At 39.8% G+C, this 24,333-nt stretch overlaps 2 protein-coding genes across 6 annotated transcripts in view; both read left to right on the top strand.

Moving 5' to 3' along the window:
- The window catches only part of cep350 (centrosomal protein 350), a 33,072-nt gene extending 26,670 nt beyond the window's left edge, over positions 1 to 6,402 (top strand). For all 5 annotated transcript variants that reach the window (XM_035654163.1, XM_035654158.1, XM_035654162.1 and 2 more), the window contains 4 exons: positions 333 to 863; positions 2,166 to 2,312; positions 2,669 to 2,791; positions 2,870 to 6,402. In XM_035654163.1, the coding sequence (XP_035510056.1) occupies positions 333 to 863; positions 2,166 to 2,312; positions 2,669 to 2,791; positions 2,870 to 3,037 (969 nt within the window). In that variant the 3' untranslated portion in view covers positions 3,038 to 6,402. The remainder of the gene's footprint in view (positions 1 to 332; positions 864 to 2,165; positions 2,313 to 2,668; positions 2,792 to 2,869) is intronic.
- An 895-nt stretch (positions 6,403 to 7,297) lies between these two features.
- Positions 7,298 to 24,333, top strand: part of qsox1 (quiescin Q6 sulfhydryl oxidase 1) — a 27,272-nt gene continuing 10,236 nt past the window's right edge. The window contains exons 1-9 of the mRNA XM_035653770.1: positions 7,298 to 7,763; positions 8,590 to 8,690; positions 9,919 to 9,967; positions 10,260 to 10,362; positions 11,620 to 11,710; positions 11,982 to 12,127; positions 15,490 to 15,624; positions 15,719 to 15,848; positions 22,429 to 22,551. Of these exons, the coding sequence (XP_035509663.1) occupies positions 7,472 to 7,763; positions 8,590 to 8,690; positions 9,919 to 9,967; positions 10,260 to 10,362; positions 11,620 to 11,710; positions 11,982 to 12,127; positions 15,490 to 15,624; positions 15,719 to 15,848; positions 22,429 to 22,551 (1,170 nt within the window). The 5' untranslated portion in view covers positions 7,298 to 7,471. The remainder of the gene's footprint in view (positions 7,764 to 8,589; positions 8,691 to 9,918; positions 9,968 to 10,259; positions 10,363 to 11,619; positions 11,711 to 11,981; positions 12,128 to 15,489; positions 15,625 to 15,718; positions 15,849 to 22,428; positions 22,552 to 24,333) is intronic.

The raw sequence follows: 24,333 nt of genomic DNA, 5'->3' as shown, positions 1-24,333 counted from the left end.
ATATGATTGAACTGTGGAATTTTTATTGTTGGGAAATACAGAAGTTACTGACCAACAGTACGTGTTGATTTGACCTGGAGAACCCTTGTTGTTTGTGTGTTCAACCAAAGTCCAACTTTATGTTGACTTTAGAATTTGGTTCTCTGTACTGAAAACCTATGTGTCTAAAACATCGGAAAGAAAAATACTAAATCTATGTATCAATGTAAATCCATGGTTTATAATCGGACTTGTTCTGTTGTGTTTCTGGATAGACGCATTTATGGAATGTTCTAATCTAAAACTGGAAGTCAGCATGAAATTAACTTCTTCCTGTATTTCTTTCACTACAGGAGAGTCCAGTGTTGGGGGCCAGCGGTCAAGAGGAGCTCGCCAAGCGACTAGCAGAGCTGGAACTGAGCCGTGAACTGCTAGATGAGCTTGGTGACGATGAGGACTGGTTTGATGAAGACTTTGGCCTCAGCTCCCGTAGAGAACAGCAGAGACTCAAACAGAAAGAGAGAGAAGAAGAGGAAGAGGCGAGGTTGGGGAGGTCTGGCTCATCAGCTGGAGCTGCCTTGGGGGGGCTAGTCTCACCAACAGGTGGGGAACAGCAGGTAAAGACTCCACCTAGACCTGAGTTACCTCTGCCCTTGCCCCCCAAACTCCCTGAGCAGCCTGCCATGGTGGTGCCCCACTCAGCCATAGAGGTGGAAAAGATGGTCCATGCTGCCACTCAGGAGATCTGGGAGAGCTGTGGCCTGGGGAAGGAGGGAGCACTGACCCTAGCACAACTGCCAAACCCCAAACCTTCACAAGAGTATCTGGGTAAAGAGGCCAGCAGCCAGGACCAGGAGGCCCTCTCCATCTGCAGCTACAGAAAGGTGAATATGACAACTTTCAAAACACCTCGTCTGTATAATAAAGACAGCCATACAGAAACTAAATGCAAGAACTTAAAAAAAACCCTATCTGTAAAATCGAAAAGAAAGAAGACAAGCATCCTTGACTTGCTTTTCATTAGGGTTGGGTACCATTCACATTGGAACCAGTAGCAGTACCCAACGGTACCTTTTTCTGTGCAAAAATGTAATTAAAGTTGTAAAAAATAAGTCCAAACTCCTGTTGCTGTTGCAGTGCTTGCGTACTGTAATATTTCCCAGGAAAAAGTGCAACCTGCGTACTGTTGGTTTCACATTAAGGTTTCAGACTTACTAAAAAATGTCACACAACCCTACATAATATTCACAATAATCATTGTCGAGTTGATCAACACACTTTCTAACCTCCATCCATTATAACCTAAAGAGCAAATCTAACCAGGGTACCTTCGCAATTACATTTGTGATTTTACACAGGCATACTAATCTAATATTAACCTCTTACTGGAAATCATGAGGAGAGGGATGCACTGACTCTGGTCTGTCTGTCAACCAAGACAGTCATAAATGCCCTGTTATCTCCAGCAAAAACGTTGATGCCTGACTTAAAGTTTTGTCGTACGTGTAGAGTTCAACTTCGGTGCTGTGTGGCTGCTAACGTTATACTCCTCAGTTTTTAGATATATTTCAGGTTTGACCAGGTGTGTCCTCCGATTAGACGTGTACCCTGTCCAGCTTTGCATTTTGCATTTTGCATTTCACAGTCTGCGTGCCCTGACGCACTGTGACTTGAACAGGCTGTAGGCTCTCTCTCTCTCTATACTCTCCCTTACTTTCTCACCCGGATGCACTCTCAGGTACTGAAATTTGGCACCGTTTAATTTAACGCAAATCTGTGCTTGGTGATACCAACGTAATTCAGTCGGTACCCTTGAAAGTACAGTTTGATACCCAACTCTACTTTTCATCCCCCTACCAGTCATGCAGCACACAGCTGTCCTGTTTCAGTTGTACTAAGCAAATAGCAGCTGTAGTCTTGAAGACAGCACTTACTCTGGGTGAGTTCCAGGTGAATTTCCAGTATACAGCAGTTTCCTCTCAACATTTTCAAAACTACACACAGTTCAGACTTCAAGCTCTTGCTCCAGATATTGCCTCAGTTGGTCAGTTGCTTTGCTTATCTCACTCATTTATGTTCATCTAACATGGGATTACTCAGCCTGAGAGACTCATCCACTGCAGCTTTAAGCTCAGTTTTATGTAATATTACATATTTAAGTATCTTATAACTCTGTCATTTCCTAGGCTGTGTATGACCTGACATGGGAGATGCTTCAGGAGATCTATGCTGAAGACCCCAACACCAATCAGCCTCAGTGGGTCAAACCACGTCGAGTCAAGTCCTCCTTCTTTCATAGAGTTAAGACACCAGGAGACATCACCAAAATCCAGGTACAGTACTGCAGAAAGAGAGGCTACATTAATGTCTGAAACACACCAACCTTACCCTTACTGTTTGCTGATTGCTACTATATTTATATTTTAAAATTCTAACTGCTTTACCCTAAAGACAGCCAGGGTTTTAGTATATAGTTGGACCTTCAACTGTTATAGCAGTTAGAATAAACAAACTTTACAATCTAACTTTGTTAATTAAACTTGGTTATTATTTTTATGAGTGCAGCTTACTAAAGTGTTTTTTTTGTCTGTATGTACAGTTAAAAAATTCAGGGTCAAAATATTGGAATTCCATGCTTCTTACCCACTGGATATGCGCATGCTTTTTTTTTTTTTACATTGTGCACCAGGAATACATCACCGGAGAAGTACTGAAACTGTACGGTCTGACAAAAGATCAGAGCCAGAAGACTGACTGGCAGAAGATGCTCAAATTTGGCAGAAAGAAGCGGGACAGAGTGGATCACATACTGGTAGGCCACAAATTAAATGTCTCGGGGGTTTTGGACTTGATTTTAAAGGACATCAGTTTGACCCTGTTTATCTCTCAGGTTCAGGAACTCCATGAGGAGGAGGCCCAGTGGGTCAACTATGACGAGGATGAGCTGTTTGTCAAGATGCAGCTGGCAGACAGCATCTTCGATGCTTTACTGAAGGACACAGCAAATGTACTGACACTAATCTATGATAAGAGGGCCAAAAGAGACACCCTCTCCTGACAGCTTTCCTGCTTAAATTTTAAAGTACAACCTCTAGCTCAATCCTAGCCTTTCCTCACCCCAGTGAACTCCAGCCAACCTACCGCCGCTCGGTCTTCCACCAGCTGATGTGCCAACAGCAACCCTCAGATGCCTTCGGTCCCAGCATTACCTCTCAGTTTAACAGCTCCTACTTATTTCTGTGACATTCATTTGCTGAATTTGCGTCAGCTAACTATAGTGGTTATATAATTTGTTCTACACACACAACGCCTCTTGATCAATCCAGCCTTCTTAAACGGTAACACCATCTAGTCTCAGTTCTCACCTCCTGGACTGGTCCCTTTGTAAATGCCAGTTGGAGAATGAGTAGATGTTTTGATAGGATGGACTGTGCATTTAAAGTCGATTAATGCTGCTAAGTTGATTGTTCCACATGGGATGGTAATATAAAATCCACCTGGAACAAAAGCAGGTTGTTATATTTTGTATTGAATCTCAAAGTAAATATATATGGATTCACAAATTGTAATAGAGTAGCAGATAAAGAATACACAGTGTAGTCCATAAGTGATTTGACAGTGACACATTATTGTGTTGGCTTTTGTAATCCAGCACATCGAAATTAAACAATGACTATGTGGTTAAACTTTTAGCTTTAATTTAAGGGTAATCACCCCTCATATTGTAGGGGTCTGTAAGCCTGCCTTAAATGAAAACCTAGTTGAAGTCTGACCCACAGAAACAGCAGACAGTGCAGCCATCTTCACCTCTTACTTGTTTCCAGGACTTTTGCCTGCACTTTGGTCTTTAGAAAGCACAAGACACGCTCAATTGTTTGCTTTGGCTTTATTTTAACATCATTTTCTTATGGCTGCATTATCTTAAAATTGGGAGACTTATGTTTAGGGGGAAAAATCCATAAATGTTCACTCAATATGGATATGAACACCCTAAAACACCCTTCAACTCTATAATTATTGTTGGATTTCAAATCCAATGTGCTGGAGGAGAGGTAAAACAATTTACATTTGTCACTGATCAAATATAGTAAGACTGTACTGTGGCTGAGATCAGATATTGTATGAAACATTTTGCCTCCATAATTATATTATTTATTGTGTGAAAATGTTTGATTCGAGGAGTAAGGAACATTTTGAATTGTAAATGATCTTACGTAAAGAGAACAGATTTTTAACATCTAATGAAATTGTAAAAAGCACAAAACAGAAATGTGAATGTGAACATGGCAATATATTATGTAGGACGTTTAAAGAATGCTATTGAAACAAGAAAAAGAACATGGGGGGAAAACTTTTAATATTTAAATGTTTTAGTGTTGCTAGTTAATTGAAAGTGACTAATTGTGGCCACAGCTGTCCAGCTGGTCAACACAATCACTGTGACCCACTTTTGTACTATATGTTAGTATTTTTAGACATACACCCTCCTTACTAACAGTTTGAAAACTTCTCACACAGCAAGGAGAGAAAATGTTTCTCCAACAATTTGCAGTTTATTACCTTTTTCTGTGCTGTAACTGAGGTTTTTTCAACTTAGTTTTTCACTTTTTTTGTGTTAGCGTTAGCTTTGAAGAACAAACAACACCATGTTCAAAATGCGCGTACTTTTAGTATCCATGCTATTATTTTTTATTTTTTATTATTTCATTAGGTAATTTGAGTGTTAATACACTACATACTAAAAACACAGACTATAGAGTATATAGTATACAAGTGGGACACAGAAGACTAGCAGTAGGCCTGACTTGAATCACATCATAGGACAGTACTGAAATGCTGGATTCGAGCCTTACTTACCCTACAGTTTGTTTACTTTCAATGACCTGAGAAAACGCCTGTGGTTGTCTTGTGTCTTTATCAGTTGCCCTGGTAAAGGTTGCTCGCTGAACATTTACCCCAAAAGTAAAACAAAAAACAACCATATAGTCTTGTAGCAGCATGGTTATATGCTCCACTTGCTCCTGTGAAACATTTGGCTTTACAGCAATCAGCAAGTTCAAACCAGCCATCAGAATGTAGCTTGGTGATTTGTTTAGACAGAGGTCTTTCTCAGCATTCAGTTCAAGTGCCTCTTTATGTTGAGTTGTCTTTCACTTTGTTGATGTCTCAACATCCTTTGGACCTATTTTCTTTGAATGTCTCTTTCAACTGCTGTATACTACCATTTTGTAAATGACCCTTAAATGACTGCTCTTCCTTCTAACTGGTTTGGCGGTACTTCAGTTTCTGCCTTATCAATCTTTCTGTATCCAAGTATAGTTGAGAACGTTTTATTTTTTGTTTTTTAAACCTTCACACTTCCCTGTGCCTCCGCCTGAGAAAATGTTGGTAATAATTGTTGAGTGAGTTTAAAATGTCACCTGCTTCTTGTCCATGGCACCCTTGCATCCATGCATATAGACACAGTTGAGTAATTTTATTGATAAACTGTATCAGGAACCAGTTTGTGGACACACCACACACACTCCCACAGACAGTGGCAGTCATAGTGCTGACTGAGCACGTAGGACTGTATCCAAGGGCTTACTTTGGTCCTTACTGTCAGTGCTGCTTTAATCTGAAAAACAGTGTACAAGTCATTGTGTCACGTGTGACAGAGCTTGTTAACTTTCTCTGACTGTTTGGAGCTAAAGTGACCTTAAACTGAGTACTTGGTCTTTTTTTTCTACCTTCAGTGTTTTAGGAGTTGCTTAAGGTGTATGTATGTTCAAACTGTAAATTATATAATGTAGAAAAAAGACCAAAAATATTTGACACCACCCTCTCCAATGCTGTATGACTTGTATGTCTGGTCTGTAGGCATATGTAACTGTACTGGTGACACGATTAGTAACCTTAAAAACACTTTCTGCAAGGCTTTATTGCGAACTCTTAAGGATTGTCCTCTTGAATTGATTGTATGTGGGAGGAAGTTCCCCTCTGTAACTATGCAGTACTTGGTCTTATGCATTGTTTTATATGTGTGGACCAAACGGCTTCGACTTTGGCTGTCGTCTGTGGAGTAAATGAACCTTCAGGAAGCTCGGAGCTGTTGGGTGAAGGGTAGAGTTGATCTGAATTACTGAATTGGAACAGAAGATTTGATTATCAAATGAACCCAGTCAGAATAGATTTCCCGTTCCATCTTTTGAAATGTTTATGAATATTTATAATAATGTGCTGTGAGTGCGCGCCGAGTGCACTCGAGGACTTGTACAATTCTTTTATGGGTGTAAATATACTGTCTAGCCAATCTGACCCACTGTTACTGTAACCTAAATGATTGTTGTAAAATAAACACGGTTTACTTTGCAAATATGTGCATAGTATATATTTGTTAACTAAATGAAATTGTAAATAAAGCTTTCACTGTTTGTAAAGGAATGCTGACTGTGAGTGTGTTCTTGGTTTGTCTGCAGAAGCTACCTGACAGTGTTGTTGCAGCACTCAACAAATCTCTGATGTTTAGGTTTGTGACTGAAGGCAGGTTTATAAATCTAGTATTTTGTGTTTGGATGTGGTTGTGTGAGAGTTTGACAGTGTGTCAGCTCACATTAACAGCACTATACTTGATGTATACAAATGTTTGTAGAAAGAAAACGGTAGGTTACAATTTTAAAGTGCAATAGGATTAAAGGTTTTTACTCTTAAACTGACTGCAGGGTTGTAAGCAACTACTGAGGATGCTGAATACACACATATTGCACATGGCTTATATTTATTAATAAACCTTAAAATATTTTTACGCATAACAAAATATTATGTTCAAAATACTAAATAACATTTGTGGAATTTGTGGGGGGTTTAATACACAGAAATACCCCTGTATGTGTCAGGTGGGTGTTGTGCTGGAGGAATTTGAACTCATCACCTCAGTATTTCTAAACATCCTGGCTGGTTGACAGGTCTTTTAACACAGGACTGAAGACATGACTATAACTGCTACTGTAAACTCCATCCTCTGAGGAAGACCCCAAAAAACACAGTAAGTGGACCTTTAATAAAGTTATATATATATATATATGTGTGTATATATATATGTATGTATATATACACATATATATATATATATATATATACACACATATATATATTATTATTTTTTATTTTTATTTTTTTCACTCAAACTCATGGTTAACTTTTTACGCTCAACTAGTTTTCATGTTAAATAACTTAAGTCTAAATAATATTAATATTCATTAAACGGTTATTTCCTGTATGAGAGCCACGTAGGAGCAAAAATCTGTCTGCCTATCAACCTACCAAATATTCATATCAGAGGAAGAGGAGGGGGGGTGTTACTTTATTATGAGTGGTGATTTTATGAGGCTGCAGGACAGGGGGAGGACCCAGTGCTCAGGAAAAAGGAGAGGGAGAAAAAGTTGTGAGAAGTTTTCTGGAGGAGGAAACTCCGACAGACCGACGGTTCGCGGAGGCAGCTCGGACGGGGAAGATGGCGCGGCGCTGCGGCCGTGCCACGTCTCGGTTTACGGGAGAAATACACATATATCCCAGACGGACAGCGACTTTTGCGGTTTGGTTGTGTTTGTGTCTCGTTTTTCCTCCTGTCGCGGAGGCTGGACTCTACTCCGCTTCTGACCAAGTCATCCTGTTAACTCCGGATAATGTGGACTCGGTGTTGGTGAACTCCACAGCTGCTATAGTGGCCGAGTTTTACGCTTCGTGGTGCGGACACTGTGTCGCCTTTTCTCCGGTTTACAAAAGTCTGGCCAGAGACATTAAAGGTTGGTACGGACATGCTGCAAGTCACGTAGCTGCAGCTGTTTACAATGAAGTTAGAGTATTAGTCCTAATTTACTCTGTATTGTTTGTAGTTATGCACATTATAAACCAGTTGAATAGCCTGTAATTAATGTGCTTCTCTAGCTTTAATGTTGCCAAGGTTACATATTGTATTTTTCTTATCATCTGCATGTTGACTGTGAAAGCAGCACGCTGTTGTTTCTATCTGTTAATTAGAGCATGTGATCTAATTGAATGTCTTTTTTTATTTTCTGCTCAGCACTGTGGCATCTCATCCTCCCAACTGTGTCTGTGGCTCATGAGCCAAAAGAAGCATAACAGGGCCACGAGAATAAACATAATTAGGATGATAGTCAAGGGCAAAGTTTCTGATGATGGCAGGAGGCCTGACACAGTCATGGGGTATTTCAGTCCTGTGTTTCACTCTCTCTCTCTCTCACTCTCACACACACACACACACACACAGAGTCAGTCTCTTGGCATGCTGTCAGGCGCCTCTGCTTCAGAGTTAGGAGGGTCATCCAGTTGATATTTAATCAAGTCAAGACAAGACAAATTAGGATTACATGCAGCTATCATGGGAATTCTCAATAGATAGAAGTGTGAGTGGACAAAGTAAGGATTTACTGTACAGGATTATTTTCTTTCCTCACAATACTGGTGCACATACTGTCTCTTTATTCATATACTGAAGTGCAAACTAGCAAACATGGCAGAAGGACAACTTGGGACCCCGTCCAGTGTCAGTAGAAGGTACACTAAATATTTACTGTGTCTCTCTCCCTCTATTTGATGTCCGTTCTGTAGAGTGGAAGCCAGCTGTGGACCTGGCAGCTATCGACTGTTCAGCAGAGGAGAACAGGAAGGTCTGCGTGAGGTTCGGCATCACAGGGTATCCCACGATAAAGGTATTATACAGAATATATACTGTTCACACACTGGCCAACATACTATAGGATACGATAATCATGTTTGCTTGTCTTATTTTAACTAATTTTATAGTATTGTTAATTATTCAAATACTTATTATTATTATTATAACAATATGATTCACAGGGAAATATAAATATTACTATTAGAGAAAATAATACATTAGAACTACACCAGACTGGATTAAGATACATCCCATTTCTTGTCCCTTTAGCTACATGCTACATTTTCTGAACTGACTATTAAATGAATGTTCACAGTTTATCGTGAACATGTCCACGAGCTTCCCCTTTTTCAACACTCAAACTGTATGTTTGATTTTAATTAGCACGTAGTGTAGAATGTGCATAAGCATGTGTGGGAACAAAACACTTCTACTTGCAGCTACTTCACAGAAGTATTTGGTAAACCAGAGTTACATTTCATTTGTAGTGAGCAGGCTTTATCCTGTCTATTAGTGTGTTTTAGTTAACTAGTGATCATTTCTTAAATGGATTTGGATGTTTTTTATATTTCCTAAGCCATAATAAATAAACACTAAAATTCCTGTTTTCTGTATTTTCTAAAATATAATATGTTGATTCTATAAACAAAAATAACTTCAAACTAGTAACTTCTGTAGGATCCATGTTGGAAAGTTATTATTCCGTCAACAAGGGGCTTTCCTCCTTGTCTCAGTGATAGTATTATCATTATTATCATCATTCACTGTCATTTTGTGCATTTAAACGTGTTTGGATGTCCTTTTCAATGTGACACATTGTGTAAGATACTGCAGATGCAACAGTTTATTCCCAGTTAACTTTTGCAGCCGCGCTGCAGAAACGCCCAAGCTTGAAACATCTGCATTTGTATTTGTAGCCTATCTGACTTGTCAGCAGTAGTGTGTGTGTGTTTAAGACCGCCCTCAGTCCATGTATCTCCTCTCTGTCATCCAGTGAAATCCAATGAAACAAAGAGCTCCTTCTGTTTGAACACACAATGGAGCTTTAACATCTGCGACTCATTTTAACCAGGAAGGATTTAAGGGTCAAGGCGGGCAGAGGGGAAAGTCACCCCCCTCCCCACCCATACCCCCACCAAACATTACACAACATCACTTTGCTTCTCTCACGGTCGTGTGAGGGCCGTCTCATCTGATCGCACTTCTCTATTTCTATCTGCTTCCTGCGCAACCTAAACCCGCTCTCTCTTTTCACTTTACAGTTCTTCCATGCTTATTCCAAGGATGATTCTGAAGAGCTAACTTTTAAAGGTACGACTGCACACACGGACGCAGTTCAGGCCAATAAAAACAAATTGTCTCTCATAAAGACGTTTCAACAGGCATCATGTCAGAGTAGGAATATGCATACTGATCATAGTGTCATCAGATTAAAATTAAACTGATTATCAACCTTTTGCCAGGTATTTTATGCTTTAGTTTGGCTCACTTTAGTCACATTTGTAATACTGCAGTTATCTTGGGAGTTGTTTGTATACATGCTCAAGTGGTCATTAGTGTTTTTTTTTTTAGTGAATGATAATTGTTTTTGATGATCTTCCAGCTTTCCCTCGTGATGTTCGGGGGCTCCGTCACAAGATCATAGACACACTTGAAGCCCATGAAGATCCCTGGCCCCCCGCCTGCCCCCCACTGGAGCCTACCAGGTAAACACACACACACACACACACACACACATTTTCACTGTAGGAATTTAAACAGAATTCCCTCTGTTTATGATCTGTCTGCTCTACTGATGACATGGACTTCATTAAAATATGTATATTTTACAATGTTAACGCTTTTGCAGTTGTGTTGCATAGTAGGAAGCTGTGAACTTTATGTCCATTCATCAATTTTTAAACAAAATTAGGGATAGAAATTGATAAGATTTTATCAGTTTGATTCCTTCCTTATTGATTTCTGATCAATTGGAAAACGTTGGTCTACACAGGACGTCGTGAAAAAACATGCTTGCATTTATTAAAGGAATTGATAAACTTATTGAAATACGATTCTAACTAGTTCTCAACTGGAACTGGTTCTCGATTCCCATCCCAAGACTAAATCTAAGTGAATCCATATTTTTTCTCACACTTTGTGCTGAGCTGAGGTTTCTTTTTGTTCATATAATCCCACAGTTGTGTGAATTATATTCCCATTAGCTGCAGTATTTCTTCTATCCGTTGTTTCAGGCTTGTGCTTTTGTTGCTGTAGAAACCCATATTTCCAACATGTTGCAACATTTTATCTGACCTCATCTGCACTGTTAGAATAGAAATAAAGCAATGATTACTCAGTTTACTCAGTCAGTCTATAAGATTGAGAAGAAGAAAATGTGAGGCACTGATGGGCCATGTTTCCACTAAGAAGAGTCTTCTTCAGGCCATCTGGCTCTGCAAACACAACTGTATTCAGACATACAGTCCGTGCAGCTTATTACAGTGGTGATGCAAGAAAATGACACAGGAAGTCAATGCTATTTCTCTTTTTAACTTTAAAGGGGACGTACCATCTCTCGTGAATTTGACCCATCATGCTTTCTTGCTTCACAACAGATATTCCTAATTTCAACTCTTCTTTTCTAAAAAAATAATATATCTCACTGAAGTACAGTTTTAATGTGTATGATCGTGGGCTTTTGATATAAAATAGTGTGGTGCGAGGATAAAGTTGATCCAAGACAACTAAACAAAATCAGTAAAAATGCCTATCCAAATTAAATAAAGCTTTCTCAAGTAAATCTTATAATTTTCCCTTTTTCTCTTCCCTTCCCTTTTAGAATTTTTTTCTACTTGATTAATAGCTGATCCCTTTTAAAATGTATTGGTGATGTTTGGAGTTTCTTCGAGGCTTAGTGTAACCCGTATTTATGTTGTATGTATGTTTCGGTCTTATGTGTTTTCTTCTGGTCCTCTCTACAGCCAAGCAGAGATTGACAGCTTCTTCGAGACCAACAATGTTCAACACCTGGCTCTGATCTTCGAGGACGCTAAATCCTATGTCGGCCGAGAGGTAACAACTCATATCCACGACAACTTGAGCTGTGTATTGAATATGATTTCTTTTATTTGTGCAGAAGAAGAGACATTCTTAATACTGTACTATGGCTGACTTAACAACTTGAACCAGAAAGGGAACATTTGTTGTCAGTATAAAATTGTGTAAAGTTTGGTTAAAAAATTACTGGACCTCACAGATATAAATGACATATACTAAGTTAATATGTTGAAATATAACATGACTACGTTTAACTCCTATATGTGTGTGTGGGTGTGTTCTTCAGGTAACTCTGGACCTGTTACAGTTTGAGAACGTTGCAGTGCGAAGAGTCCTGAACACTGAGGAAGGTCTGGTAACCAAACTGGGAGTAACTGAGTTTCCATCCTGCTATCTTTACTATCCTGGAGGCAACTTCACCAGGCTCAATGTGTGAGTACCTGTGCAGTCTTTAACTGCCACTGCCTAACACAGGGCTGTGCAATTCATAATAACAGTATTATCAGCTTGCACTTTACCTCTTAAAGGTAAAATAAAAAAGAAAACAGCCACAATGTATTGTGTAGTTTACAGATTTATGATGATAATGATAATGATAGTCATTTTCTACATTTTAATTATATCTGTATATTGTATCGCTAATTGTAATATAAGAAAATAAGGGTTTGTTACACAAGTTCATGAAAAGCTGCTTGTCCAAACGCTCCGGTTGGTTCCTGCTAAAGGATGTTGTGTGTTTATATTTCAGGCATTAGCTGTTACAACACTTGATACATGAAACAGTTGTTTTTTTAGACACATTACAAGGATGGTTTGCATTAACGTTGTTTCTCAAACACATCCCTACTCATTAGCCCTTCACTATAGAGTGTAAAGTCACACAGGTGTGGGGGAGGCAGTCTACATTAAGGGGGTGGGGTATAAAGTAGCAGGTAAACTGTGAGACACATTGCATTATTTTAAACTGATGCTGTGTGTCTTTAATGAATTAACTGATTAAAATAAGTTTAGGACAAAGTGTAACTTCCTTTTATTTAAATGCCCTACACACTCAGGTATTTTCACATATGTGCACATCCAAAATAATATTTGCAAGTGGAAAGACAGACCTTGAATTTATACAGTGTTTCCTCTGTTCTTTGGTATTGAACTGCTAATAAGAGGCACAGGAGGATGGCGGTGGCGGTACAGACTCGCTGTCTGAAGGTTTTATTGTGCACTTACTTTACACGCTAGCTGGTTTGGGACAGGCCTTAAAATGACAAACCTACTATGTAAACATACAAATGGAAGAGGTCAGATTGTGGTTAAGCCAAACTGTTATCGTAACCATGGCTAAACAGTAACAACCTACAGGATGTAACAATGCATTCAACTTCACTGACGCCCAGAATTGACAAAGTGTTCTGTTACTGTTCAGTGGGTGTTTTTCCATTCAGCTTGGTCTGCAAACACCAGTCAAACAAACAAACCATAATGTAGCTTTAAAGGTCCAGTGTATAACATTTAGGAGGATCTATTAGGAGAAATGAAATATAATATTTATAGGTATGTTCTCATTAGTGTATAATCAACCGAATAGTAGAATTGTTGTGTTTTTGTTACCTGAATGAGCCGTTTATATCTAGAGATGCTGCAAGTTGCCTTCCATGGAGTCCGACATATTGAACAGCCATGTTTCTACAGTTGCCTAGAAGGGACAAACCAAACGCTGGCTATAGATAGGGCTGTTCACGTTCTCATTTGCACTTGGAAGGGGAGGGTGAAACGATGGAGTTGGGAGCTGCAACTTCACCGCTAGATGCCACTAAATCCTACACACTGGACCTTTTTAAGAAATAATATTTTTCCATTGTTATTGGGAACATTCAGAATAGAGATAGAGACATGCAGGAGGCAACAGTGATTGAGTGGGTGGATGTGATTGGAAGGTGTGAAGCGAACATGAGCTTTTTTTTGTATTTATCTCAATAGCATCTCAAACTTTTTACAGTACTACAGCTTGACCTAAAATATACAAACACCAAGTTTATTTCCCTTTGGTTCCTATTGTTCCACACAACAAGTTTGCTTGCTGCCTTCATCACATGCTCATTATCTGAACCCTATTCATGAGAATACTTTTAAACATCTGGCCTCTTAATGGGATCAGAGCATCAAAATCGCTCCCATTATTCACTATCATAAAGCGGCTCTGATCATTCCTCACCCTGCAAATTCATCTGCTGTTTCTGCCTCTTTGTTTGGCTGTTTCAATAACTTGGCATGCAAAGAGGACTCTTTTTAGTTGACAAATGCAAAAAGGAAATGATTTATTGCTGATTTATTTATTCACCTCCATCTCTCCCCTTCCAACCCCCCTCATCTCCATCACTGTACAGAGGGGAGGTTTTTTAATTTCTTGCATGAAAACAATGCCATTGCTTTTCTGGCTTCACCTGCCAAACAAGCCCCAGCCGCACACGGCGACAGATGGCCTCCCATCATCACTGAATGTCTGATTGATCCTGGGAGAGCAGAGTGTGCCTGTTTGTGTGTGTCTGGTGTTGTTGTTGCGTGTCTGTGTTGAGAGGCGCGTGCAGGGGCGTCTCACATCCGTCATGCATGTAATGTGTGCTGGTCCCAGGTGAATGCATTCCCTCCCAGCCCACCCTGATGCCTGCCTGCCCGGCGGCCCTGGGGATCGCTGGATGAATGGCTCTCCCTCCACATCTGTACACTCCCACCAGACACGCAGGTGTAATTGAGTCCCGGGCTGGTGTGAGTGAGCGGGGGCCCAGAGTATCCATCCTCCTTATTACCATCCTGTTCCAGTTTTACGATGCTCTCTCTCTCTCTCTCTCTCTCTCTCCTCTCTCTCTCTCCTCTCTCTCTCTCTCTCTCTCTCTCTCTCTCTCTCTCTCTCTCTTCTCTGCTCCCCTGACAATGGGGGGTGAAGCAATGAGGGGAGGAGGTCGGCTGAAGGGTTGGGAAGGGAGAGGAGAGAAAGAAAGAGAGAGTATATTAATGGCCATGGTTCCGGTTGCAGGGTTATCACATATCAGCGATCTCTCTCTCAGTTCCACGCTACTCTGGCACCATCTGCTCAGTATTTGAAATGCATTCCCGTAAGTGTGTAAAATATATGGCCACAAAAAATACAGGTCATAAAACATTTTTTATGGCAATGGACTGCTGAAACAATAAGGCTGAAATTAAAAAAATGAGGTTCCTTGCAGGATTAGAGACAAACAAACTGGGTTAGATGTATTATGTGGCCAAAAGTGTGTGGACAGCCAAACATTACACCAACATGTGATTGTTGAACAACTCATTTTAAAACGATGGGCTTTAATGTTCTGCTATGACAGCGTCCACTCTTCTATGAAGGCTTTATACAAGATTTTGGAACCTAGCTGCAGGGATTTGTTCCCTTTCAGCCACAAGCGTGTTAGTGTGGTCCAACTGATGTTGGGTGAGAAGGTCTGTTGAGTTTTAGTTCATCCCAAACATGTTGGATGGGGGTGAGGTTAAATTCTTTCACACCACACTTGGAAAAATATCTCTTTATGGAACTCTCTTTGTGCATGTTGAAACAGGAAAAGGACTTTCACCAAACTGTTGCCATAAGGTTGTAAGTGCACAAAATATCATTGTATGCTGCAATATTAAGACATCTCTTAATTGAGCCCAGCCCAGACCATATAAAACAGAGTATGACAAGAGGGGGGGAGAGGGGTGTCCACATGCTTCCATGCATATAGTTTATGTTGAGTGACCTAAGGGTCTGTCTCACCTGTCCTTCTCTCCCTCAGCAACATTGAGGCTCGTACTTTCTACTCTTACGCCCTCCAGAGGCTGCCGGGGGTGGTGCGGTCAGGGAAGCCTCCACCGGACTCCATAAACATCCACACCAACAACACAGAGGAGCCCTGGAGACCCTTCAACAAGTATGAACAACACATACTGCACAAGACTGTCCATCTATGTTCATTCTGATTATTTGTTGACACATGATGTTTGCGTGTGGTTGTGTGCCCGCAGGTCCAGGCTTTACATGGCAGACCTGGAGTCAACGCTGCACTACTCTCTGCGTGTGGAGCTGGCTGCTCATGCTGTGATCAAAGGAGATGCGCTGATTTCTCTCAAGAAGTACATCTCTGTCCTGGCGAAGGTACAGATACCCGAGAGAGCACTGCACACATGTGTACAGTACACACAAAACTACATACATTGATTAGGGCTCATTATTTCCAAGTGGGAATTGGATAACAAATTCAGTAACACAAATCCAGGTAAAATATGTGATTGCAAAAATAACACTTGCCATGCAAACATGTTAAGTTAATTAATTGTTTAGAAGACTCTGTTTCATAATAAGCAGCTCTTATTCTTAACTATTTCTATTGTCAGAAACATTTTCCTAGCTGTCCCTATCATCAGGAGGCAGAGGATTGTTCACTGTAAATTATGGTGATCAGGGAAGACGGCACATTTTTGATGCACAGGGACAAAAAAGTGAAAATCAGTTTGAATTGATTTTGTTTCTTTAAGAAAAATCAGTTTGTCTCTCAGTGGAAATTGGTCTGAAAACTAAAATTATGAGCCTTAAAGAGCATCCCTCTTCCATATTTTAAGTACTCCAAGAGTATAATGAAGTCAACAGAAATGTGTAGTAACAGCAGGTCACCTCTAGATGGAGAGTGAGACAGCAGAATATGTGTTCACACTGTAGATTTGTGCTGTTGTTTTGCAGCATTTAGCTTCATAACATGTTTATTTTTATTCCTTTAGAATCCAATACTTTTTTTTTTGCAAATTTACCTAATTTATTGTTTTGTCAAATGCACTTTTGTTTTTCGCCACACACACACTTACACATATTATTGAAAGCAGAAGTGGATGCAATTGACAAGAAAGAAAGCACAAATGCTCTCTTGGGTATTGTTGACCCTCTTGATGTTGGCACTCAGGGGTTTGAAGCGTGGCTGCCAACCACTCGCCGCTCGCAGGGTTTCCTAGCGAACCTCCCAGGGATACTCCAACCACTATTCCTCCTCTTCTTTCTCTCCATGCAGCATTCCTACTTTTGGTTTCACACTGGTTTCTCTGCAAATACTTGTAAATGTGCCAGTCCAATGTGGTTAACCAAAACAACCCCACACCCCTCCCATTTTGTATTTATTTAAAACTGTCCTTCTTTTCCTCTCTTGCTTTTCCATTTTTTTTCTACCATCTTCCCTATTTCACTTTAAAGGATTCACATTCCTTTTTATATATTTGATCATGTTAGTTTGATTTATCATATTTATTTTATTTACATCTAATACACAATTTTATCGCTTTCTTACAGCCTTTTCTGTTACTTTCTCACATGCTCCCTCGTTCCCTCTTTTTCTCCTTCCTCTCTGAAGTGTGCCAGCCAAGCAAACATGTTGTGATGATGAGGCCTGACCTGCTAGCCCCGTCCCTATTGGCTACGCACCAGGCTGTCTCACTGCCCCAGTCTGCCACCAATCTCTCTGATTATATCTCACTCTCTAGGGAGGCGTTGTTGCAAGTGTGTATCTGCGTGTGTGTGTGTGTGTGGGCGAGGGGGGTATTGTGGCCTCCCATTAGCTCCAGTTTGTTTAGTCAATAGCGGCAGGTCCCAGTGGTATTTTTAGCCTGTCCCCCTACCAGAATGGACCAGCCGCTCAGCAGGGCTTTGTGTAGCTGAGGAGGCCGTCATTGTTGCAGCTGACCGCGACTTGTGACAGTCCTTATTGTCGTTTGACTGAGCGATCTCGCTACAAAGAGGCTGAATCCTTTCAGTTAGTCAGCTTGTAAGCAACAGTTAATGTTTGATGTTAGATTGTAGAATTGAAGGAGACTTGGGATGATGGGAGAGTGGATGACACTTCTTGCTTTTTAGCCAGTTGGAGTACTTTGAGAAGCAAACATAATTAATGAGTACATTTCTTTTAGGTTAGAAGAATCCTTGACTTCTTTTCCGCTGATGTTGTATTTCATCTATATTCAAATGACTGTTGATTGATAAAGAAATGGCCTCATTGTTAAACCATTCAGTCTTCCTGATTACTGACGCAATATGTAAAAATGTGACACCTGAACTCCCCGTGTGAGTCATGTGATTAGATTAGAGTGAAAGTGACTCACGGTGTCCTGACCACAGTGTCATCACTTCACAGTGGTGACACATTCCCTCAATCATGACGCACTTTTTAATTTTTTTCCAAACAGAATGATTAGTGGAAAGTGTATTTGCATACACAAGGGCGTGTATTTGCATGGATGATAACATGCTCGCTATTATATATGTCTGTTGGGGCTGCAACTAATTACTATTTTCGAACATTAGCTCAGTCAATTTGTTTGATTAACTGATTAATCATTTCGCCTATGAAATGTGAAAAATGCCCATAACAATTTCCTGGAATCCAACTAGACATCTTAAGATTGCTTTTTTTGGCTGATTAACAGTCCAAAACCCAAAGATATTCAGTTTACTATGATGAAAGACAAGAGGAAAAAAAGAAGCTGGAACCATCCATGTTTGGTATTTTTGCTTGATCAACACTTAAATATTAAAATTGTTGCCAATAACTATTCTGTCAATCGACTAATCGTTGTGTACATCTTAAGGACAGACGAAGTCTCTCTGTGAATGAGTATGTATTTATCTCCTTCATATATTACTTTCATGTAAATCTCTCTTCTGTCCAAGAATTGTAATTCCATGAATTGTTTGTTTCTTTTCTATCCACAATCATCCCATCATTGCATTGCCTCATGCAAACATGTAAACATGGGGGTTGTTTTTTTATTTATTTATTTTGTGCACCCGGTCATTATATTACTAGATTTACTGTCTTGTCAGGCTGAAGCCGGATTTATGAATCCTCTACATGTATATGAGGATTAAAAAAGTGGATCTTGGGAAGCATGAGAGCATTACAGCAAGGTTTTTAAGGATTACACCTCTATCCTGCTTTTCTTGAAAGAAGCCCTTCAGCCCAGAGGGGACAGAGTGGGTATAACACAAAGAATTAAGAGGGGGGTTTTGTCTAAAGGGACACAGGGTTCTCCCTTCTTCCCAGAGCCCAGGACATAATGTTCACATACGCTTATAATACCAAAGAAGTGTGCTTGTGGTGTGTGTGTGTGTGTGTGTGTGTGTGTAAAGATGAGGCTGCTGTTTGCCCGGTTTCCACTCTGGCACGTGTGTGCAGCACCCCTCCCACGCTTCCCCCGGGTGGATTGAAGTTAGATTATTATCGAGGGGCTTCACCCCTGTCTTCTAAACCGGTCTGGCCTGGTTCGCCCTGTTGCAGCCAACAGATGCCTCCCTCTCGGGACCCTAACCACAAGGAGCTTGTGGTTTCTCAAGTGCTGCTGATACTAATCGGATCAGGGATGACATATTGCCGGGGTAAAGGGGATTGTCATGGTCCAACTGGGATGGGGGCAGGAGGGATACAGGGTTAGAGGAGGGGATGTGTGTTTGTGTGTCTTTTCTCAAGACGGAGAGAAAAAATGTAAAGGCAGATATCTTGTGGAGATGATAAAAATGTAGAATGTTTATAGTTTGAACATAATATGAATGCAGTTGTTGATCAATGTTCTCCCAGTGCTGTTTCAGTCTTAAAAATACTAGTTTCTAATAGGGCTTCATTTGTTGTTCTTTTGCTTGTTGTAGATGCATCTTCTAAAACACGTCATAATTAACTACTAAACATTTACATTGTTTCCAAGAGTGAGTATTCATGAATGAGATGCTTTAAGTACATGTTAAATTTAGAAAAAGGGTAGTGTTGATTTTGGTACAACCTTTTTAAGCTTATTTACTGTTTCATTTTTGGTTAAATTCTGTTAAGTTCATCCGACGAAATGAAAACTGTCCCACTATTGTCTGAGAAGAATCACTTGGCACGTCTTTCTTTCAGTACCTGTCACTGTTTTGGCACACAATTCATCAACATATCTGTGAAATATAATTGGCATACTGATTGACATTGTGCACCATCAATGATCAAGGCCAGGGAGTCTGAGAAAAAGAGAAATCAATATAAAATAAGACAAATGGTGATGACTCTGACTAATAAATATTCTTTGTACAAAAGTTGAACATGGTGACCATTTGACTTTTTAGGTGATCACCCGACGCATAGTGCTCATGAATAGTGTTGCTTTGGTGATGCTGAGTTAAGCCCATTAGTGGGAAACACCTGCGTTTTCTCTTCTGGTTAAATTCATATGCCTGTTTAATGAGCTTTTCTGACTGGTTGGCATCCCTAAACCTATTATATCACTTTCCCAGCAGTGAGCAGCACACATCAGAGGCCTTTGTCTGCTCTTTACAGCCCTCCTTTAGTTTGTGTGTGTGTGCATGGACGCTCATCACACACAAAAAGTAAAATCATAACACATGCATGCAACAACTTTAATGGCCCTGTACTAACCAATATTTTGAAATTCAGCTTTTTACACACAGCCGCACAGTTTTCTGCCAACCTGATGAAAGGTGAAAGGTGCTGCATGAAGAGTGCTCTGGTGCAGAGGGAAGGACACAGCATAGAGCAGGACTCTGTTAGCCTTGGACAAGGAGGTTTAAGGAAATCACTGGGGGTCTGGTTAAGTGCTCAGGGTGTAACACACAGATCCTGTTAGAGGGTGATGAATAGACGACTGAGCCATGTACTGAAAGGCTTGTGTGTGTGCAGGTGTATTTAGTTGAACAAATGGTGGAGGCCAAATGAAAAAGAACCAGCCATGCAAATCAAAGGTCTGCATGTTGGATGACGCTAGCTCGCTCTGTCTTCTGCTTTCTCTGTTTTTCTTGTATTTGTTCTCTCTCGCATCCTATATAACTTTGTAGAGATATTTAGTCCCTGTGCACATTGACAGTAACTATGATTCAAAAGTTGAGTGACGTTTTTACCTCATTCTGTTCTGTTGTACCTCATTCATAAAAAAGACTCAAATGTGTATAACCACAAAAAGCAACAATTATTATTTGTCATACATGAAATAAATAATCAGCCGATCAATAATGAAAATAGTAACCATTACTGACTAAACTAAACGAAAGTTACCATGGAGGTAGTCTATTTGTCTGTTGTTTAAGTCTTGGAAAAAACGTGATCCTTTGCTGCGTCTATTTCTGGGAAACAGGACTATTATCACAAACTGTTCCACAACGAGGCTTACAGTAAGAATAGGAAGCACATTTAGCTGACGTTTATTTAAGTGCTTTCCTCTCTTTTACTGTCTGAACATTCAAGACATCAGCTGTTTCTATTGTCAGTATCGTATGTGTGAAGACACGTTTGTCTGTGTCTGTCCTCACTCTGTCATCACTGGTCTCAGACACCCATCAGTCGGATTTCCTCTTTCTCTTCACATATCTGCCTGTGCTAGTTACAGTATCATGTTTCCTTTCAGTTTTGGTTGTTACCATGGTAGTTTGAAAAGATGTAAACACACAGCAGGAGAACGCACTGAGTAGACAGTGGCTAAGTGGTTGTTAGTGGCTTAGGAAATGGATCTTAATGAAGGCAGAGGCTTAAGCTCGGCTGCTGGCCCATTTAGTTTCTTTAAAGGTGCTGAGAAGGAAGGAAAAACACTCAAACTGCAACTTTTGTGCAGCATGTACATTTTGTGCAAAACATTAATGAGGCTATAAGGATGAGTTAGCCACTGATCATCTAGACATTACATTTCCTCATAGTACATTGTCTGTATTTGTAGAACAAAAATGATGCTAAATGGCTAAGATGTTGATTTGAACAGTTCGTTTCAGGCAAACGAGTGTGGAGTGGGAATACAACATGGTCATAAAGCTTTTATAGATGGGAGATATATAAATAAAGACATTAGCACAATCTATATTTTAAAGCTATTATGTAATCGAAACTGTTCATTTGAATTTCCATGTGATGAATAAAACATACACCTAATGCCAAAGCTGTAAGACTAACTTGTTATATTCTATAAACTATACTTTATCAGTGAAGATTCATTATGAATGAATCAATCTGAAGGATTTTTTGGTTCCTTCTTAATAAACTATACTTGCACTTAGAGCTAAAACAATTAGCTGACTAATCAATTTATGAGTTGACAGATTTCTTCTCTAATGTAAATACACACTGTTTTTTCTAGTCTTCTATGATAGTTAATTGAATGGTTGAATAAAACAAGCAGTCTGTAGACTGACTGAATCACTTTGATTCCTTGGGAAATGTGATGGACTTCTCGCCACTCAAAAATGTTCCTGCAGTCGGATGTTTGAGCTTCACTGTGCAAAAGGATGTATGTTTTTGACACAGAAGGATGTTTTCACATTCATCTGCTGATAGTGGACATTTTCTCTGTGCTCATTGAAAATATGATTTTAAGGGGCGGGTGCTGACATAACAAATAATTTGGAGGTCATTCCTGGTCCAGTATGCAACTTAAATGTGATGTACAGTGAAGTAGGAGTGGAAGAGGAACGTGGAACAGTTAAACTGCCTCCCTGAGGATCTGAGAGGCCTGGAGCTGCAGAGAAGCTTTGAGGTGTACAGGGGTGCCTGCGTGTGTGTGGCTTTAAAAACAAATAAAAGAACCTTAAAATTAATCCTGTATTTGACAGGTAGCGAGTGCAGGGATGCAAGTACTGGTGTAATGCTGTCTATTTTTGTTGTAAGCAAAATATGTATTATATATGTCTGAAGGGGGTCTTGAACACATATTTCTGTTTTGCTCTGCAGTACTTTCCAGGCCGTCCAGTGGTGTTGAACCTTTTGAGGTCTGTAAACTCTTATCTACAGAACCAGACTGGTGATGAGATCTCCTATGAGGCACTCAGAGAGATGCTGGATAACTCGGCACAGGTGAGTCAAGACAAAGCCGTACGGACCAATATCCAATAAGTTCTGACCTTGTGCATCAATTAACTTGGGGCTTCTTGTTCGTTCTTCTTGTCGGTCAAGCTAACATTCAAATTATTTTTAGTTAACTTTTTTGCCTGTTTTCTATCTTTGGTATTCATTGGATTCAGAAGTGGTCTGTCCATTACATACTGCACTGAGGAAGTACATGAATGCAAATTGAGAAAAAGAACAGACTTTTGTGAGTCTGAGCAGGCAGGCATCTAAAAGCAAAGGAAAATGAGGGGGAGACCAGACAGATAAGCAGCTGCAGGGAGAACAGAGGGCAGGGCATCACAAAATGCACCCATACTGATGTGAGGACGTCTGTCTGGGAGTAGCCTTGTCGTTCCACTTAGATACCAAGGTCACTTGTCAGTATGGTCACTTAATCAGTTCAAAACCACCCCAGAGGTGCCAAAGTGATGCCTGTTCTGTCAAAGAAATGTCCAAATGTGATCTTGAAAATCTCAATTAAAGCACACAGTATGAGTAGACGAAAAAGATATTTTATATATATATCCGGATATTTCAATATGTACTTTGTTCTTGTCTCGGTGCCAGCACATACAGCTGAGGATCTATGTGCTGTTGTCTTTGGAATGAAGCCTGCATGCCTCCAGTATACCGCCCCTCGCAAATTGAAAGAGTCACTTACTTACATCATTAGCTTTTAGCAGGCAAATCAATGGATCAATGAATCAATGGGAAGGTATGAATAGACTTCGCCTCAGAGGAAATGGACTCTGTACACACACACGAATACACATACGAATGCACACACACACACACACTAAATCGCTACTATTGACATGTGAGTAACCCTGTCAATCACGCCAGCCATGGCAATGCCAGTACCACGAGAGAAACGACTTTATGTCAGAGAAAATATGTTATTGGATTTAACTGTGGCTCGTGGTTAGAGATCTGGATAGCTTCTGTTCATTAGTGGAGGGCTGAGCTATTAACCTGAGATTGACTTCTTATTGATCAAGAAAACTACGTAGAACAGCTTTTTCATTGAGTTTTGACAGGTCTGGAGAAAATTGTAGAGAGACTCTTACTTTTCGAGACTGTTAAGTCCTCATTTTAAAGGATTACAGCTGTCTGGTTGTTCTTGTGGGTAAACTACTATACGTTCTTGTTTTTTTTTAGTATTTCATGCATTGTTTTTTGGGTTTTATAGTGGTTTTTATGTTAAGTGGTCCTGTCCTCCTTTTATAATTGTTTTTACTTTGCTGTTTTTTTTTCAAATGCTTTTAGTGTTTTTTATTAACTGTGAAGCACTTTGGAACTGCTGATTTGAAAAGTGCTTGATAGATACATCTTACTTATTAGTCTACATTTTTCTTATTGTCAACAAATCCCATGGAAAGACCAAAACCATCAATGCATTATTTTGTACTGCCCTCAGTCTGTGGCACTTAGACCCCTAAAATGGATCATGAATAAATATATTTTCACTTTGTTTGGGCATTGTATTTTTTCTGTAAACATCATTCAAACATGATTAAATAATGTATTTACTTTTTTCACTATTGTCAAGCACATATGGTTTGCAGTGATTCCCACCCAGTGCTACTTGTACCCCAGGGGGTACATGTAAAAATGGTGGGTAGCTTAACTAATTTGAATAAAATTGAAATTATTTGATTAAATTCAATTCAGTGTGTATGTGTGTGTGTGTATGTATGTATGTATATATATATATATATATATATATATAGTGATAGACCGATACGGATT

Source organism: Morone saxatilis, unplaced genomic scaffold (assembly GCF_004916995.1).
Source record: "Morone saxatilis isolate NCDOM2014 unplaced genomic scaffold, NCSU_SB_2.0 Contig12, whole genome shotgun sequence".
Lineage (NCBI taxonomy): Eukaryota > Metazoa > Chordata > Actinopteri > Moronidae > Morone > Morone saxatilis.
Note: the sequence above shows the minus strand (reverse complement) of the source record. Positions and strands in the feature narration are given on the sequence as shown.